The sequence below is a fragment of the Molossus molossus genome, unplaced genomic scaffold, assembly GCF_014108415.1.
Source record: "Molossus molossus isolate mMolMol1 unplaced genomic scaffold, mMolMol1.p scaffold_m16_p_12, whole genome shotgun sequence".
Taxonomy (NCBI): Eukaryota; Metazoa; Chordata; class Mammalia; order Chiroptera; family Molossidae; genus Molossus; species Molossus molossus.
In genome coordinates this window covers 99,699,957-99,716,938 of record NW_023425347.1, presented here as the reverse complement: position 1 = coordinate 99,716,938, position 16,982 = coordinate 99,699,957, and the positions used below count along the sequence as shown (strand labels likewise).

At 38.3% G+C, this 16,982-nt stretch overlaps 1 protein-coding gene across 1 annotated transcript in view; it reads right to left on the bottom strand.

The window, feature by feature from the left end:
* Nucleotides 1-16,982, bottom strand: part of RERE (arginine-glutamic acid dipeptide repeats) — a 408,992-nt gene that overhangs the window by 250,248 nt on the left and 141,762 nt on the right. Inside the window, exon 8 of the mRNA XM_036256631.1 lies at nucleotides 11,922-12,390. Within this exon, the coding sequence (XP_036112524.1) occupies nucleotides 11,922-12,246 (325 nt within the window). The 5' untranslated portion in view covers nucleotides 12,247-12,390. The remainder of the gene's footprint in view (nucleotides 1-11,921; nucleotides 12,391-16,982) is intronic.

The window sequence follows — 16,982 nt, the reverse complement described above, 5'->3', positions numbered from 1 at the left end:
CTCAACCGCTGAGCCAAACTGGACAGGGCTGGATACCAACTTTTTAAACCAAAGTGAGGTTTGGATTTGAACTTTGTACATATAAATACCAACCCTGAGGGTCCTTCTCAAGAAAGCCCTTACATCAATCTCTCTGTTCACATATATTACTATCCAACCCCTAAAGGAAGCACAATGGAAATAATGCTAGTCAAGATAGGACAACCAATAAACACAGGGTAAACATTCAGTCTGTAGTTGTTATCCCTGCCTATGCTAATAAATATTTGGGAACAAATGAAGACATGCCTAGACACTTTTCTAGGCACCTGGGGTACATCAATGAGCTAAAAGGAAAAAGATCCCTGCCTTCCTGATGCAGACCAGCAAGGAAAAGACACCAGAGAAATGGGAATGGAGGTATTTAAGAGAATTGGGAATGGAGGTATTTAAACCAGGTGTGAAACAACAGAAAGTAAGAGACTAGAAAAAGGTGGTGAGGCCCATGGACTGGAGGTCCTAGTGGGGTCAAAGGAATACTGGAGTTGGGGACTGCATGGCTAAGAGGTGGAAGAGTGGATGACAGAAAACTAAAATAAGCAGATTTCCAGAAAGCTACATTCTTTAATTTCATGATTAATTGCTCATAAAAATACCTTCAAAGATTTACCATTTAACATATTCTTGCCATTATCAAGGGTGATTTCAAAACAGCCATATATAAACATTCCAGTCTCTTTTGGAATACAGTTTTGCAACAATGTGGCTCACTGTCTTATTAGACATTTCTGCTGTAACACAATATATATGTTCCTGGGGAAACCATGCTGAGCAAAAACTGTTCACTAAAAATAAGAGGACTAATATAAAATACAGAGTAAGGGACAAATAACCGAAAACCTATGCAATGCTAAATCAGATTACCATTTTTTAAATAATCAATAATTATAACCTTAAGAAGTAAGATAGCACAAGAAGGCACCCCAGAGTGACTGAAGACTGTTTTACCAAGTATTTAAAATAGATAAAAACAACAGATGCTAGCTTGAAGGCACCAAAACAATGCAGATTAACCTGGGGCTTTTGTGAAGGGGAGCACAGCAGGCAAGGCAGCCTGCCAGAGTAGTCAGAGTGCAGTGGGGTGCACCTCTCTGGGGAGGGAATCCCAGGGTGCAGGTGCTCATTTTTCATTCCATTTTAAATACAGATGAAAGGGCTCTTGCAGATGCAACAGCCAAATTAAAGGCTTAAGTTCTCACCTACTTTTTTCTGTTCTGCTAAAATATAATCAATCCTATGTTATACCATGTAATTATAGATTATAAGTTCCTCTCTATTTGTGGTCCTCTTCCTAGGAAAAGTTGCATGTAAACCACCATAAAGTGTACAGCACACTCACGTCATTCCTCTATTTACCTACCACATACATAGCAAAACAAACTATTTATAAATATCCCTATGTCCTTATAAGTTCTCACCAAATCTAGTACTATGGTGTAAGTCTCCTTATGAAGTGGTAAATATTGAACATGTGTTGTTTTTCTGGCCTTCTCGCATCTATTTTCTCTACTGAACAGCTCCCTAATTTCATTGTGGGGAATTATCTTAGCCCCACCCTGTGCAGTTTTAGGGAGAACAATAAATCAAGGTTTCTGTCCTTTTTATCCAAAACACAGGCACACAATTCAAGCCTGGCCAACTGAGTTTACTCTTCTGGGGCTGTGACTCGAGCTAAGTGACAGCAAGGACAAGAAAATGCTAAATGGCACCCATTCCCAGTAGTTCCCACTGACCAAAAATCAGTGCTGCCCTCGATCCTAGTCAGGTTTCCACCCATTCTGTGAGTTACCCTACTAAAAAATTAGTTTTTGTGTGATGCACCCAATGTTCTCCAGCTTGCATTAAAAAAACTTTAACAGCCCTGGCCGGTTTGGCTCAGCGGTTAGAGCGTCGGCCTGCGGTCCTGAGAGACCCAGGTTCGGTTCCCGCTAAGGGCATGTACCTTGGTTGCAGTTTGTCCCCGGCCCTGGTTGGTTGTGCGGGTGGCAGCCACTCGATGTGTTCCTTTCACATCAATGTTTCTCTCTCTCTCTTTCTGTTCCTCTCTCTCCCTCCCACTCTACCTGAACAAAGAACGGAAAAATGTCCTCGGGTGAGGATAAAAAAAAAAACAAAAAAAAAACAAACTTTAACAAATACGATATGCTCACTTTTATTAGATCACAAAAACTATGTATTCTCCCTTTCAGTTGCGGAGTTAAGGGTTCAAATCCAGTAATCGGCATTAGCCTACATATTCTGAAACAATTTACCTCTCCCCATTCAGCTAACTTTCTAAAACTGCTGTGCATTTACCTTTTGAACAACTACTCTATGTATTTAGTATTTTAACAAATGAAAGATAAAACAATTTTTGAAAACAGACAAGATGTAACTAATTTTAGGAGTGGAAAAAAGATAAAGAGCCAAATACAGTTGATCTTTGAACAACATGCATTTGAATTGCATAGCTCCACTTATATGCATATTTTTTTCAATAAATACAGTAAATGTATTTTCTCTTCCTTATGATTTTTTAAATAACATTTTATTTTCTCTAGCTTACTTTATTGTTAGAATGCAGTATATATAATACACATAACATATGAAATACGTGTTCATTGACTACTGATGTTATTGGTAAGATTTCTGATCAACAATAAACTATTAGTATTTAAGTTTTTAGAGAATCTAGTTACATGCAGATATTTATACTGTATGTGTGTGTGGGGGGTGGGGGTAGTACCCCTAACCAGTAGGTTTTTCCAGGGTAAATGGTAATTACATTATTTGCATTTTCTAAGAAATGCAAATACCCCTTCTTTTTCTTTCAACATAGATGTGTTTGTTTTTGTATTATTTCAGTATTTTGTGCAAATATCCATCCATTCTTGGCTTTCACCAATTCTCACAGGCCAGTGCCATCTTACAAACTAGCTGTGTGACCTTGGCCTCTAAGCCTTCACTTCTTCAGCTAGGCAAACAATGCCTAGGTTGTCAAGGGAAATTTTTAAGGACTAGAAACAATGTGTAAAGCAAGCCCAACACAGGAACGAAGCAGGTGCTTTAGAAACGGTGATCAGTTATCTTCCATGGGCACAGTTCCCTCACTCCCTCATGTCTGTCTATTTGCACCCAAGTTCACAGTTCCCTTTATAAGCAGGCACTTTAGAAGATCCAAATTCTTCCCAAGTGAGTGGTCAGAATTTAATTATACAGCTGCCTCTGCTCCCTTTGAACCATGAGTGCTGTATTTCACATCAAAATTTCAAGCCATGGCCCTGGCTGGTTTGGCTCAGCGGTTAGAGCATTGGCCTGTGGTCCAGAGACCCGGGTTCAGTTCCCGCTAAGGGCACATACCTCGGTTGCAGTTTGTCCCCAGCCCTGTTTGGGTCGTGCAGGAGGCAGCCACTCGGTGTGTCCTTTTCACATCGATGTTTCTCTCTCTTCCTCTCTCTCCCTCCCACTCTATCTGAACAAAAAATGGAAAGGTGTCCTCGGGTGAGGATTAAAAAAAAAAAAATTCAAGCCATGTAAAGTCTAGCCCACTTTTCCCTTTAAAAGAATATCTTCCTTTTCCTCTTTCTTTTTGAATTTGCCTAAATTCCAGTTTGCCATAAATGAGTGACAGGTGTGCTGGGATGCTGATCCTCTCAACCCTCAAGGCAATGCACGGATTTTCTATTTGTGTATTAACTTGAAAAAGACTGTAAAGCACTGGGCTAGATCAGTGGTTCTCAAATTTTAATGTGTAATATTTAAATTACCTGGGAATCTTATCAAAACAAAAATTTAGCCCTAGTGGGTCTGGCTCAGCAATTAGAGCGTCGGCCCTCAGACCAAAGAGCCTCGGATTCGATTCTGGTCAAGGGCACGTACATCAGTACCTCGGTTGCGGTTTGGTCCCCAGCCCTGGCTGGGGTCGTGTAGGAGGCAGCCAGTCAGTGTATGTCTCTCACACTGATGTTTCTCTGCCACCCCCCACCCCCCACACCACTCTATCTGAGGATAAAGGGAAAAAAGTGTCCTCGGGTGAGGATTAAAAACAAAAAAATCGGATTCAGTAGACTGGGAGTGGAAGCGAGATTGGGCATTTGTAACCAACTCTCAAAGGATGCCAGTCTAGCCCTGGCCGGTTTGGCTCAGTGATTGGAGCCTGCGGACGAGAGAGTCCCAGGTTCAGTTCCTGCTAGGGGCACATACCAAAAAAAAAAAAAGGATGCCAGTCTGTGGCCAACACCTGGAGCAGCAAGTGCATATCTACGTGCCTGTTTCACTACACTTAATGACGAAATTGAGATGAAATTGAGAAAGATATGGTTAATTAGTCAAATTTCCACCACTTTCTTTTTTGGGTTAGAATATTAGAATAGCAGTTTCTCTTGTTTCTTCTACCCTCAGAGATAAAGTAGTAACTTTTTATGTGCTAAAATGTTTCCTTTATCCATGCATAACTTGAATAACTTCAAAATATAAACTAAGAGGCAATTATTTCTTGGGGCTTGGAAAAAGATCAAACAAAATTTCAACAAAAACAGAAAAAATAAAAATTAATGTAATCCACAACTGAAAGTATACTATAAAATGCTAAAAAGAAATACATTTTTACAACTGTTCCAAGGACACACAAATAAGAGAGCTGAAGCGGTCACTAAAACTCGAGTCACTCAAACGCAAGTCCACCTAGTAACAAAGCTCTTCCCACATGATAGAGGTTAAATTCCACCACCACCCCCAAAAAGTGTTGAAGTGCTAACCCCTAGTGCCTTAGAATGTGACCTTACTTGGGAAAGGAGTCATTGCAGATATGATTAGTTACAACAAAGTGGGCTATAATCTAGTATGACTGATGTCCTAATAAAAAGGAAAAATTTGGACATGGAGATAGGCACATAAAAAAAAGTGCCATGTGAAGACTGCAGTTATGCTAGCACAAATCAAGTAACCACCAGAAGCTAGAAGAGGCTTGGAACAGACAGATCCTTCCCTAGCACCTCAGGGGGGGGGGCATGGGCCTGCCCACACCTTTAACTGGAACTTCTAGCTTACAGTACTGAAACAATAATATTTCTGTTGTTAGCCACTCAGTCTGTGGTGCTTTGTTATGTCAGCCCCAGCAAACTACAGTGCCTCATTGTGACTCCTCATTGTGACCAAATAAAAGTAAGGTCTAAAGATGGTTGTGCAGATATGTAAGTAAGGTCTAAAGATGGTGTGGCAGGTAAAAATTTTGGACTTCATCCTACTGGCAATAGGCAGCCACTGAAAGGCTTTAAGCAGATTAGCATTAGTTATGTTAAATTCAAATAAACTTGTAACATGTGCCAAACCACTTTCATTTAAGTAGGGTCTAAAGGTTAAGTAGGGTCTAAAGGTTTCTTCATGACAGAATTCATGTTTCTTGTTACACAAAAAGTCTTGTAACCATCAGAAGAAGTTGCACCCCACCCCGGAAAAAGAATGCCTTAAGAAGACACCTGCGCCCTGGCCGGTTTGGCTCAGCGGTTAGAGCATCAGCTTGTGTTCCAGAGAGACCCAGGTTCGGTTCCCACTAATGGCATGTACCTCGGTTGCAATTTTCCCCTGGCCCTGGTTGGGTTGTGCGGGTGGCAACCACTCGATGTGTCCCTTTCACATTGATGTTTGTCTCTCTCTCTCCCTCCCACTCTATCTGAACAAAAAATGGAAAAATGTCCTCGGGTGAGGATTTAAAAAAAAAAAAGAAGACACCTGCATTTGCATGTCATATCCAACTAAAATTCTTCTAAATATAACAGACATGAATAATAAAAAGTTACAGATAAATGAGCTTTTATTTCTCCCAAAATGTATGTCCTATAACACCAAATGCCAGAGGAAATGTTTGTTTAAATAACTGCCACAGATAAGCTTTCAATTATTCAGAGAATCAAGACTTTGAAACAATTTTGGCCTCTTTATAGGTCAGATACCCACCCCTCAGAAAAAAATCAGTAGCTAAACGTGAACCATTTTGTTAACAGGTTAGTACCTCCCTTCCCTCTTTAAATAAGAACTTGAATCAAAGGAAAACTATCCATTAAGAAAACAAATTTCAGGTTTTTACTTTTTTTAATAAAATTTTCATTGAAGTATAATAGGACACACTTAAAAAAGTACAAAGCATGCTAAATTCTCACAAAGTAATCAAACCCATGTAACCAGCACTGTCATCTTGAAATAAAACAGGACCAGACCCCTGAGGGTCTCCTTTATGCTCCTCTTCCAGACATCAGTGCCTGCGTGTAACTACTATCCTGACTTCAAAACACTAAAAAGTAGTTTTGCCTGTTTTATAGAAAAGGAACCATACAGTATTACACTCTTTTGTGTACACTCAACATTATGCTTGATTAACTAGTCTACTTTTAACTTCAATTATGGTACAAATAAGAACCCCAGGTTTCATTTTGTTTACTTTGAATTTTTTTCCAGCTTAAATTTCATTTTCATCCAAAGAAATGAACACCTCAATGTTCAATATATAATCAATTCTAGGTTCTAAGGCCTTTTTCAGTTCAAGTTCCCAATTTCTAACAATAATGAGGAAAATCTGGAAATAAAAAGGAGAAATGTTTATTTCATCTAAGATTTCACAAGCCAAAAACTTAAAAGTTCTTTGTCTTTTATATATAAAATCTATCTTCATGTAAAATTTCACACTTTGTTCAAAAAGTAGAAGGAACACAGATATATCAAATTTGAAAATCCTGAATCTTGATTTGTCCACCTCTCGTATGTGATGAAGATTTTTGTTATTGTAGGAATCATATCTAGGGTAAATACTCCACAGTCAAACAAAATCACCAACTGATATGACAGAATACAAGAAATGGAGAACCACCTTAATAAACACTTTTCAAAGTACATTTCTTTACTGAAAGAGCAAACAAAACTGATGTGCCAAAATGAAAAAATACCTCCCAATAATTTGAATTGTTTACTATTTACCTGGTCAGGAACCACAGTATCTAACTGAGAAGAGTGGATACAGCCTTGCTGGTGTGACTCGTGGTTGAGGTTCAACTCCCAGTCAGGGCACATGTCCGGGTTGTAGGCTTAATCCCTAGTAGGAGGTATGCAGGAGGCAACCAATCAATGTTTCTCTCTCATCTGTTTCTCTCTCTTCTTTCTCTCCCTCTAAAAATCAATGAAAACATATTTTTTTAATGAGGTAAAAGAAAATAGGGAAGAATGAATAAAGAAAATGTGGTATATATACAGTGGAATATATTCAGCCATAAAATATTTTTAAAAAGAAAGAAAAGAAAATCCTACCATTTGCAACAATGTGGATGAAACCTGAGGGCATTTTGCTAAGTGAAAAGTCAGACAAGGAAAGACAAACATTGACTGTATGATCTCACTTATAGGTGGAATCTAAAAAACACAAAGAACAGATCAGTGGTGGAGGGCTTGGAAGGTGAAGGTGAAGGTGGCCAAAGGGTACAAACTTCCATTTATAAGATGAATAAATTCTGGGAAAATAATGTACAGCATGGTGACTATAATTAACAATACAGCATTGTATATTGTATATTCTGAACATTATGAGAATAGATTTTAAAAGTTCTTACCACAAAACAAATTATAACTGTGACCTTGTGGTAATTATTTTACAATACATACATATATAAAATCACTATGTTGTACATCTTAATATTACATGTCAATTATATCTCAGTATAGCTGGGGAGGGGAAAGTGGAAAGAAATTAATATGCTACCCACAGCAAATTTTAGAAATCAGTACGTTATGCTAAAGCAGCCCAAAAGGGAAATCTGACTGCACACAGCTGTGTAATAAATCAATTTGTTACTGTGACAGTCATCTCAAAAGTAGACAACGGCTGACAGACAACAAAGAAGTTAGATTAGACACAGGGGCAATATATAATAGAGCACCACAAAGTTTCTGTTTTGAGGGCTTTTTTTAGAACAAGTCTGTTATATCACTCATTGGGAAATAAATGATTCAAAACAGACTTCCAAAAATATTACTCTAATTTTGACATCATTAATCAGTCAATAGATTTTTTAAAGGTTTCAGAAATTTATTTATTCAACAAATATTATGGAATGTACACTATGTGTACACTACTGTCACAAATGCCAGGAATACAATGAGAAGCAAAAACAGAGCTGCTGCTTTTATGGAGGAGATATTAATCTTAAAACAACAGAAAAATGTAGAAAATGTTTAGTGCTAGAAGAAACTATACATATAGTGCCACGACATTACCTATGAAATATGGGTAACCTGGGAGAGGAAAGGTAATGACCCTAGAATGGAAGAACTGAAAAGAGGGTAAGGATTAAGGATTAAGTAAGTGTTTTGGGGGGGGTGGGAGGGGGGGTTTGAGGAGATGCTCATCAGCCTGCTGCAACACCAAGTACAAAGGCCCTAAGGCAAAAAGTAACATGGCAGTGTAACTAAATGTCCATTATGCTGAGCTCCTATGAACAAAATAAAGATAATTCCAGAAATAAGGAGCTGGGGCAAAAAGAAGTTGGTTGTGACATGCATGAGGTTAAACGTTAGCTAGTGATAGATTATAAATAATACCCAATTTGCCAATAAAATCCCATTCTTCTCAGACCACATAATGTGATTACAGACCTGTTCCCCTAGGAAAAGAAGTACAGTTATATAATAGTCTATTTTTATCCTCACGGTGTCACTCACTACTGGGCTCATTCTTAATGACATTTTGAGAGGTATCTATAATTTATACTTAATTTGAGTATTAAAACCAATTCAGAAGAGTACAAAGAAAAAGAAAAATCTGTGCTTTACATCCTAAAGAAACAAATCAGCATAAAAGATCTACCATTCAACTAATAATATACTGAAGAAATCCCTTACGATGTCCCATAGCGTTCCCACCTCAACATTAAGATACAACTAAGCATACTAAATCTCTGCCACTGGGTGAGGATAATGGTTTTTCATCATTAACAAAAGGTGTTATTGTAGTACTCTGCACCAAGAAAGAAAAAGGTCAGAAAGGAAGACAATAGAAAGAAAAAAATCCAGTCCCATCTAGGAATCTAATCACATACCCTACTTCTGATTCTTCAGTTTAGGTAATCCTAAAGAATAGGCAAGCCCTGGTTGGTTTGGCTCAGAGGTTAGAGCATCAGCCTGCGGTCCGGAGAGACCTGGGTTCGGTTCCCGCTAAGGGCACATAACTCGGTTGCAGTTTGTCCCCAGCCCTGGTTGGTTGTGCGAGTGGCGACATCGATGTCTCTCTCTCTCTCTCTCTCTCTCTCTCTCTCTCTCTCTCTCTCTCTCTCTCTCTCCCTCCCTCCCTCCCTCCCTCCCTCCCACTCTACCGGAACAAAGAATGAAAAAATGTCCTTGGGTGAGGATAAAAAAAAAAAAAAAAAAAAAGAATAGGCAATACTTAACAAACTTCCATTTAGAAAGATGCTTTTTCAAGAAGGCAACCATGTCATTTAGCATCAAATGTGTCCCGCCAAAAAGAAAAGAAAGCACTGAGGAGGTCAAAGACAGCCTCCTTACCAAACAGAGAACTATTCACTGGATCGGGCAGGGTGTAGACCCCAGGCCACAACATCAGCCACAGCCACCAAGCACAAGGAGCCCCTTGCATAAAGTGGTCATGCTCTGAATGCCCTAGAAAACTTTCAAACCATTTTTAGTTTCTATAGATCCTCTATAACAGCAGTTCTCAACCTGGGGGTCGAACAACCCTATCACAGGGGTCACCTAAGACATAACAGTAGCAAAATTAGTTATGAAGTAGCACTGAAAATAATTTTATGGTTGGGGGTCACCACAACAAGAGAAACTGTATTAAAGGATCACGGCATTAGGAAGGTTGAGAACCACTGCTCTATAACAACATATTTAGTGTCCAAAGAGAGCTAACTTTTCCACATTTCACAAGGGTCCTCAGCTCTTCCCAAAACACTTTGTAAATAAGTTCTTAGCAACCACCCTCTACATACTCTTATAAACATCAAGTAGGAATGATTTACTATCATCCTGTAGAAGGTGTAATATGGATGTGCAAGAGTTCCCAAACTAGTTTTCTCAAAACTGGTTTTTCTTGTAGAGATATTCAGAAGAAACAGGGTGCCATAGTCCCATAAACGTAGAAAAAGGCAGGGTTGTTTTATGTTGACTGTTAAAGAGGTTTCCTTAACTGCAGGAATTATGACACTCTCTCATGAGAGGGGCACTGTGTGCAGCATTTCCCACACATGTCTGACTATAAACATTTGGGGGAAATATGTCCACTGACAAGGAGTAAGGTTCCACTGAGAAAGTCTGGCCTTCTGACAGTGATCCAAATGATCACATTACCACATTGAATTATTATGTATCAAGAGAAAGGATAACAAATAAATCTTACTTTAAATTATTATGCTATAATCTATATCTAAAGGAGTTAACACATTCTGTTCCTTTCTCATGATCTAGAACTAAATAGGTGCATAGCAAGCATTTTGTGGTAACTCTGTAATGAGACAGTCTTTGGTGGCTAAGAAATTCTTCCTGTCCAAGATGTAAGTCTGAATCAAAGACACTGACAGTACGGAATCTACACATTATTAAATCTCCACACCAGAACTCTAATCTCTCTACAACCTGAACTTTGATAATTTTATATTACATAAACATCTTCTAAGTTAATCATCAATCAAGAAATTGTAGTTGTGAATACAAGTTTATCTATGTAAATTCTAATATTGATTCTTTTGCTATTCAAAACTAATTCTTATAGAGGGGGATCTGGTACTTTATGTGAAGTTACAGTATACTTCAGTAATGACACCATAACCTCCTTATAATCTCCCTTTCCTGGAAAACCATCAAACTGGGAGGCTTTTAAACTGTTCATTACAGCTCATATAAAATTCATGTCATTCCTCAGCACTATAAGTCAGGCAAACAAAATTATTTTTAGCTAGTTTTACTGGTTTCTATAAGAAAAGTACTTTAATATACACAATATATCAAATGAAAAAGGAAAGTTTTGCTGGTGCCCAACAGGTTCTGAATCACTTGTTGCCCTGCATCTTATCTGAAACCTAGATCTGTCTCTTCTCTGAACAATGCTATAAAACTCAGTAGACTTAATGAACTTTACATATTTTCTGAAAAACAAAGCAGGTTACTTGGCTTCATCTATTATCATTGATTAGAGAACCTGAAGATCAATTCTTTAGAAAAGAAAGTTATCAGGAGAAATAAACCTTGGTCTGAAGACCATTAAAAATACCTCTCTTGCCTGTCCAGTGTGGCTCAGTGGATTGAGTGTCATCCCATGGACTGAGAGGTCCCGGTTCGATTCTCAGTCAGGGCACATGCCGGGGTTGCAGGCTCAAACCCAAGTAAGGAGTGTGCAGAGCCGACTGATGTATAGCTCTCTCTCATGGGTGTTTCTATGTCTCTCTCCAAACAATCAGTAAAAACATATTAAAAAAAAAAAAGAGTAAGAAAAATGAAAGTTAAAAAATATCTCTCTAGCTTCTGATAACTCCTGTTGCCAATGTAAAATTTCTTGTTTCCAAGAATCTTAAGGTTTACTGGTCCCACCAGAGTCACTAGATCCTAATTTGTGTGAAAAAGTCAAAAGAGGTGAAGAGAGAGAAGCAGCAGCATGAGAAAACAAGAGGACTGACAAGTGCACACACCAGGAGAGGGGTCTGTGCTGAGGCAGACACAAGAAAGAAGTGAGGACATCCAAATGACCAAATATGGGTTAGTGTGCTTATTGCCTTGAGCTTGTCTACCCAAACTACTATTGACCCCTCTAAGCTCCAAGCCTGCCTTACCAGGTGAAAACGCACCTGAATGCTGCTGTTGTTTCCCCTCCACAAACACTGTAAAGACCCAAATGCCATGCACCTCACCTCCTGGTCTGTAGACAACATCATCCTCAGTGATGTAGGAGGTTATCTCTCCAGTGTCTGTTCTTTCGTAGCGAGATTTTTTTTTCGGTGGCTTCTTTTTGTTCTTCTTCGTGGACTCCTCTGTGGTGGCACTATTGTTGTCATTGTCCTCATCTTCACTGTGATCACTCTCAGCATAATTTTTGGCTCCTCCTTCCAAGGTACAGCTCCTGCGTGGCCTTGAATTCTCACTTTCTCTTACTTTGTCTCTTTTATCTCTCTCTCGGTCCCGATCTCGGTCCCGGTCCTTCTCTTTGTCTTTATCTTTGTCTTTGTCAGCTGTCATGATTCGCCACGTGCCTTCTTCTGTCCTCTCACGGCTAGGCCTCCGTGAAAGGTAGACAGTAAGCCTGGGCTTCAGTCTTCTGAATTTCTCACTCAATTCCAGGGAAAATCCAACCACTCCAACAACCCCAACGTTTCAAAAATGCTAGGAGAAAAAAAAGAGAAATATTGATTTTACTTTATCATTTTCTTATATTTTTTTCCCTAAAATAACATCTAGTTAAATAAATGTCTTACTCATGCTTTGACCCTAAAAACTTCTCACAATCTATAGGGGGAAAAAAGTACAAGTGATAAAAAATAGTAATAATTATGTACAGCTTTGGCCTCAGCTACCATGTTTGGGATGTTCTACAATAGCAATAATGAAAAAATGTCTGAATGCATAAGATGAACTATACTTTCTGTACACCAATTGTTTTCCCCTTTTTAAGGAAAAAGTGTACCCTAGTAGACAACATACAATGGGTAAAGTTATACAAAAGGCACTTCACAGCCATAAAATTACTTTTAAAAGGAAAAACCCTATAGTAAAAATTATTTCTACCTGGGGGGAGGACCTGGATAACCTTGGGAATTGTCTCAGTGTTACTGTCTTCTGAAGTCTCTCTTTCTAGTCACTTTCCCAAATTTCAAGAACTCCTCCTAACAATAAGCATAAGAGTTGACTCAAATAAAACGACAACTCCAAAGCAATATTCTCTGGCCTTCTATTACAATTGTTCACATCTTCTAAGTCTACTGTTCTAGTTATTTTCCAATAAAAATGATTCCTCTAAGGATATATTATCTCTGCCTTAACCAAACATAATAGCTTCCAAAAATAACCTTCTATCTTTAAGGAATATTAGGTGGTTATTACATTCTTCCAAACTTCCACTATTAATAGCTTCCGTAATAAACTCCTCCCTAGAACTAAACCCAAAAAGGAAAGTGTGAAGTTAAGGGTTTAAAATGAGAAGAGTGAATACCAAGCTTTAACCCAATACAACTCTAATAAAAATTTCATAGGAGGGAAAAACCTGTTTCGTTTAAAAGTCAGTTTGGGAGCAGATATAATAACCAGTAACTTGCAATCTTTTATCCTCTTTCCCAATATCTCATCTAATCTCATCAACAATCTGTACCAAATACTATCAGTGTGCCAGGTGTTAGGAACTAAACATACAATGAGGGAAAAATTCAGGGTCCTTGCCCTCAATGCTCTAATGAAAAATAAAGGTGGGGGAGACAATTGATCAATATGAGAACCATCTGTTTCTCATGTTACTAGGGTCAGATAAAAAACATATGAAAAAATTAAAAGACTGGTCCTCTTTATTTTGACAACAAATCAGTTTGCAATTATATGCCTCAGAATCAGAGGAAATTCTCATTGGTCATGCCAAATCCATAAAACTTATCATCTACTTTTCCCAAAGCTCAGAGGTCAAACCTGATACCAGGAAAAAAAAAGTCCTCTTAGCACTTCAAATTCATTTTTTATTTTCCTTAGGCATTCAGGAAAATAAAAAAATGTTAACAACTACCGTTGGGAGACAGACCAATTAAAAAACAATAATGCTAACAATCTATAAGCAAAGTCAGAGAGATGAAAGCATGTAGCACAAACCAAGAGCACTTCCTTCTACAGATGAAATATGCTTTCAGATAGGGTTATAGTCTGACATGAGCAATTGGATGGATGAAGCTGACATATGCATTTGGGGAAAAGATTAGGAGCTCAGGTATAAACATGTTAAGTTTGAGAAGCCTATAAAAACCACATAAAGACTTTAAGTAGAGATCCAGACTAGAGATAAAAATTTAATTTTTAATTCAGTTATTAAGGACATGAAATTGAGTGAGATCACCAAGGCAGTGAGTGTAAATTTTCCAGTACAAATTTTAATATCCTTTTGCAGACTTCCACAACTGTAATTTCACATTTATTTGTGTGATTTGATTAACTTCAGTCTCTAACTCCAAGCTAGAAGCTCCATGAGCAGGTGACCCTTCACTGTTTCTGCCTTCTCTTGTATTCTCAGATCCTAACTCACTGCCTGGCACATAAACATGAGTAATGAATTACTTTTTCTTTCCTCCCCTTTCACACATAAGCTAGATCAATCAAGAGGGCATTATGAGGAGACTTTTATTTGGGCAAGAAAATATTTCATGCGTAAATAACTGAGGTGATGCTGGAGCTGGCTTATAAACCATGAACAAGGTAAGGAGGAGCAAAAAGAAGAAAACATTCGAGGTGCAAGGAAATTCAGTTTTTAAAAAATAGTGTTTGATTAAATTGCTGTCCTTGATGGCAGCGACAGGGAAAAACCAGTAGGACACAAGCTTAAGCAAAAAGGGGGAACCCCTAAAACAATATAACAGCTAACACTCACTGAGCACTAAATATGTGCTGAAGAATTTTACACGTGTTAAGTCATTTAATCATCACTATAATAAGAGTGACAAAACAATTTATTGTCCAACCTGAGACACATCTGAGAGCTAAAAAGATTAATAATTATTCAGGAAAACATGTAAACCAGGTTATATGATCATCCTAACTATATCTCTAATCAGTAGGTACTATCATTATGTACATTTTCCCAATGTAAAAGTAAGCACAGAGAGGCTGAGCAAGTATACCAAAATCACATGGTATTTCGGTAGACCAAAATAACACATCTATGTGTTAGACCTAGAATTATGAACTAAAGCCACTGGCTACACTGCCTTCAATTACACAGCCTTAAAAGCCAAATTATCCAATACAAGTAGGCTAAGCAAATAGGGTATCTGTCACTGTAGGCTCTTGAGATGAAAACAGTATTTTGAAAACATTTATTTTGTCTGGCAGGAGATATTTTCCATCTAGAACTGTTAGACTGCTATCCAAACAAGCTTGCTTTCAAATCCACTATCTCTGAAAGCCTAAACGGGGAAGGAACCAAAGCATTTCAAGAACTTCTGCCTTTTATTTTATCTCAATAAATATTTTAGCATTTTTCTTTTACGAACAAAATGGTCCAAGTGTGGAAGACCTAAATGAGCTACCCACTCTGCTGGGCCCCAGGAGAAGCAGCTAAATTTGGAAAGAGTCATGCTGAGGCTGGGCAACTGCCTATTCCCTTTCATACCCTCATGTAATGTAATGACTTTAGATCTGGAAAAGGAAATGTCCCGCTAATACCTGTACTCACTGGATAAAAAAATAGGCATTCTCATAAAGAGCAGCCTCCTGCAGAGAATATATCAAAATATGCCACAGAATCACTGATGAATATGCAAAGTAACAATGAAATGTGAGTCCAGCAGATCTGTAAATCCATGCAGAGGGAAACTGGGTTTTATCTGAAACTGCTGTAGGATTGAGAATCATTCTTCCATGTAAAAATAAATGGGTTGTGAAGTTCTTCCACCTGACCAAGTCCAACCACATAAGCAAATGGCTGTGTGTGCCCCTCCAACGATTCTCTACATTTAGGGTTAAGGAATATTTAAACTCAACCAATCCTATGTTTATATACTCATTCTCAGAACACATGTCTTATTGAAAGTACCTAAATAACCAAGATGGGATGAGCTAGTCAAATTCAGAGAGTGGCCTCTGTGGTATCAAAACAGAAGCACAGAATAAATGCCCCTTAATTGGAAGTGTCTGTAATACTTAGAATAAGTAGCACTTCTTCAACTCCTTGAGAAGTTTTGGGGGAAAACTGAGAGAACTAAAATCGGTGAACTCTGACAAATATCTTAATTTCTACCAAAAAGACATAATAACAAAACACAGGACGTGCAAAAGGTGGGGAAAGTACCCAACACAGCAAAACTCTAGGTTAAAATTAGCAACTCAAAATTAAATAACAAACAATAATCTTTTTATTTGCAGTGGGAATAAGGAATTACCAAAAATGAAGTGCCCAAGGAGGTTTTAAAAAATAAAAATACAAAGTCCTTCCTTTCTTTAAAGAACACACACTCATTCATATAAGCAACCATTTCCCCATACTGTTCAATATACAGTTTTTGCCAATCACATATGGATTTTTTTACTTTTGCACATTGCCCACAGTTGTGTCTCTTCTACTCAGTGGATAAAGGAAACCAGGGCTTCTCAACTATAGCACAATAACATTTGGGGCCAGATGTGGGGGAGGTGGCACTCATCCTGTGCATGATCTTTTGTTCTCTCCCCATGTAAATTTAGTAGTTCAACCCACTTGCTCCCCTCAGGACAGCAGAATACACACACACACACACACACACACACGTGTGTGTGTGTGTGTATATATGTATGTGTGTGTATACATATGTATGTACATACACATATATACGTGTGTGTGTGTGTGTGTGTGTGTGTGTCTCCATCCCCTGGGGAACAAAGCTGCACACAGTTGAAAACCAGTGCTTTAAACAAAATTGTCTATATCAGAAATTTTATTATTATTTTATTTGTATTTTTTTTAATCCTCACCCGAGGACATTTTTCCATTTTTTGTTCAGATAGAGAGTGGGAGGGAAAGAGAAGGAGAGAGAGAGAGAGAGAAACATCAATGTGAAAGGGACACATCGAGTGGCTGCACGGCCAACCAGGGCCAGGGACAAACCGCCCTTAGCGGGAACCAAACCCGGGTCTCTCTGGACCGCAGGCTGATACTCTAACCACTGAGCCAAACCGGCCAGGGCTATCGCAGAAATTTTAAAGGGTCAAGTATCTGTGTTTATTCAAAGGTATGCTTGACCAATATGGAA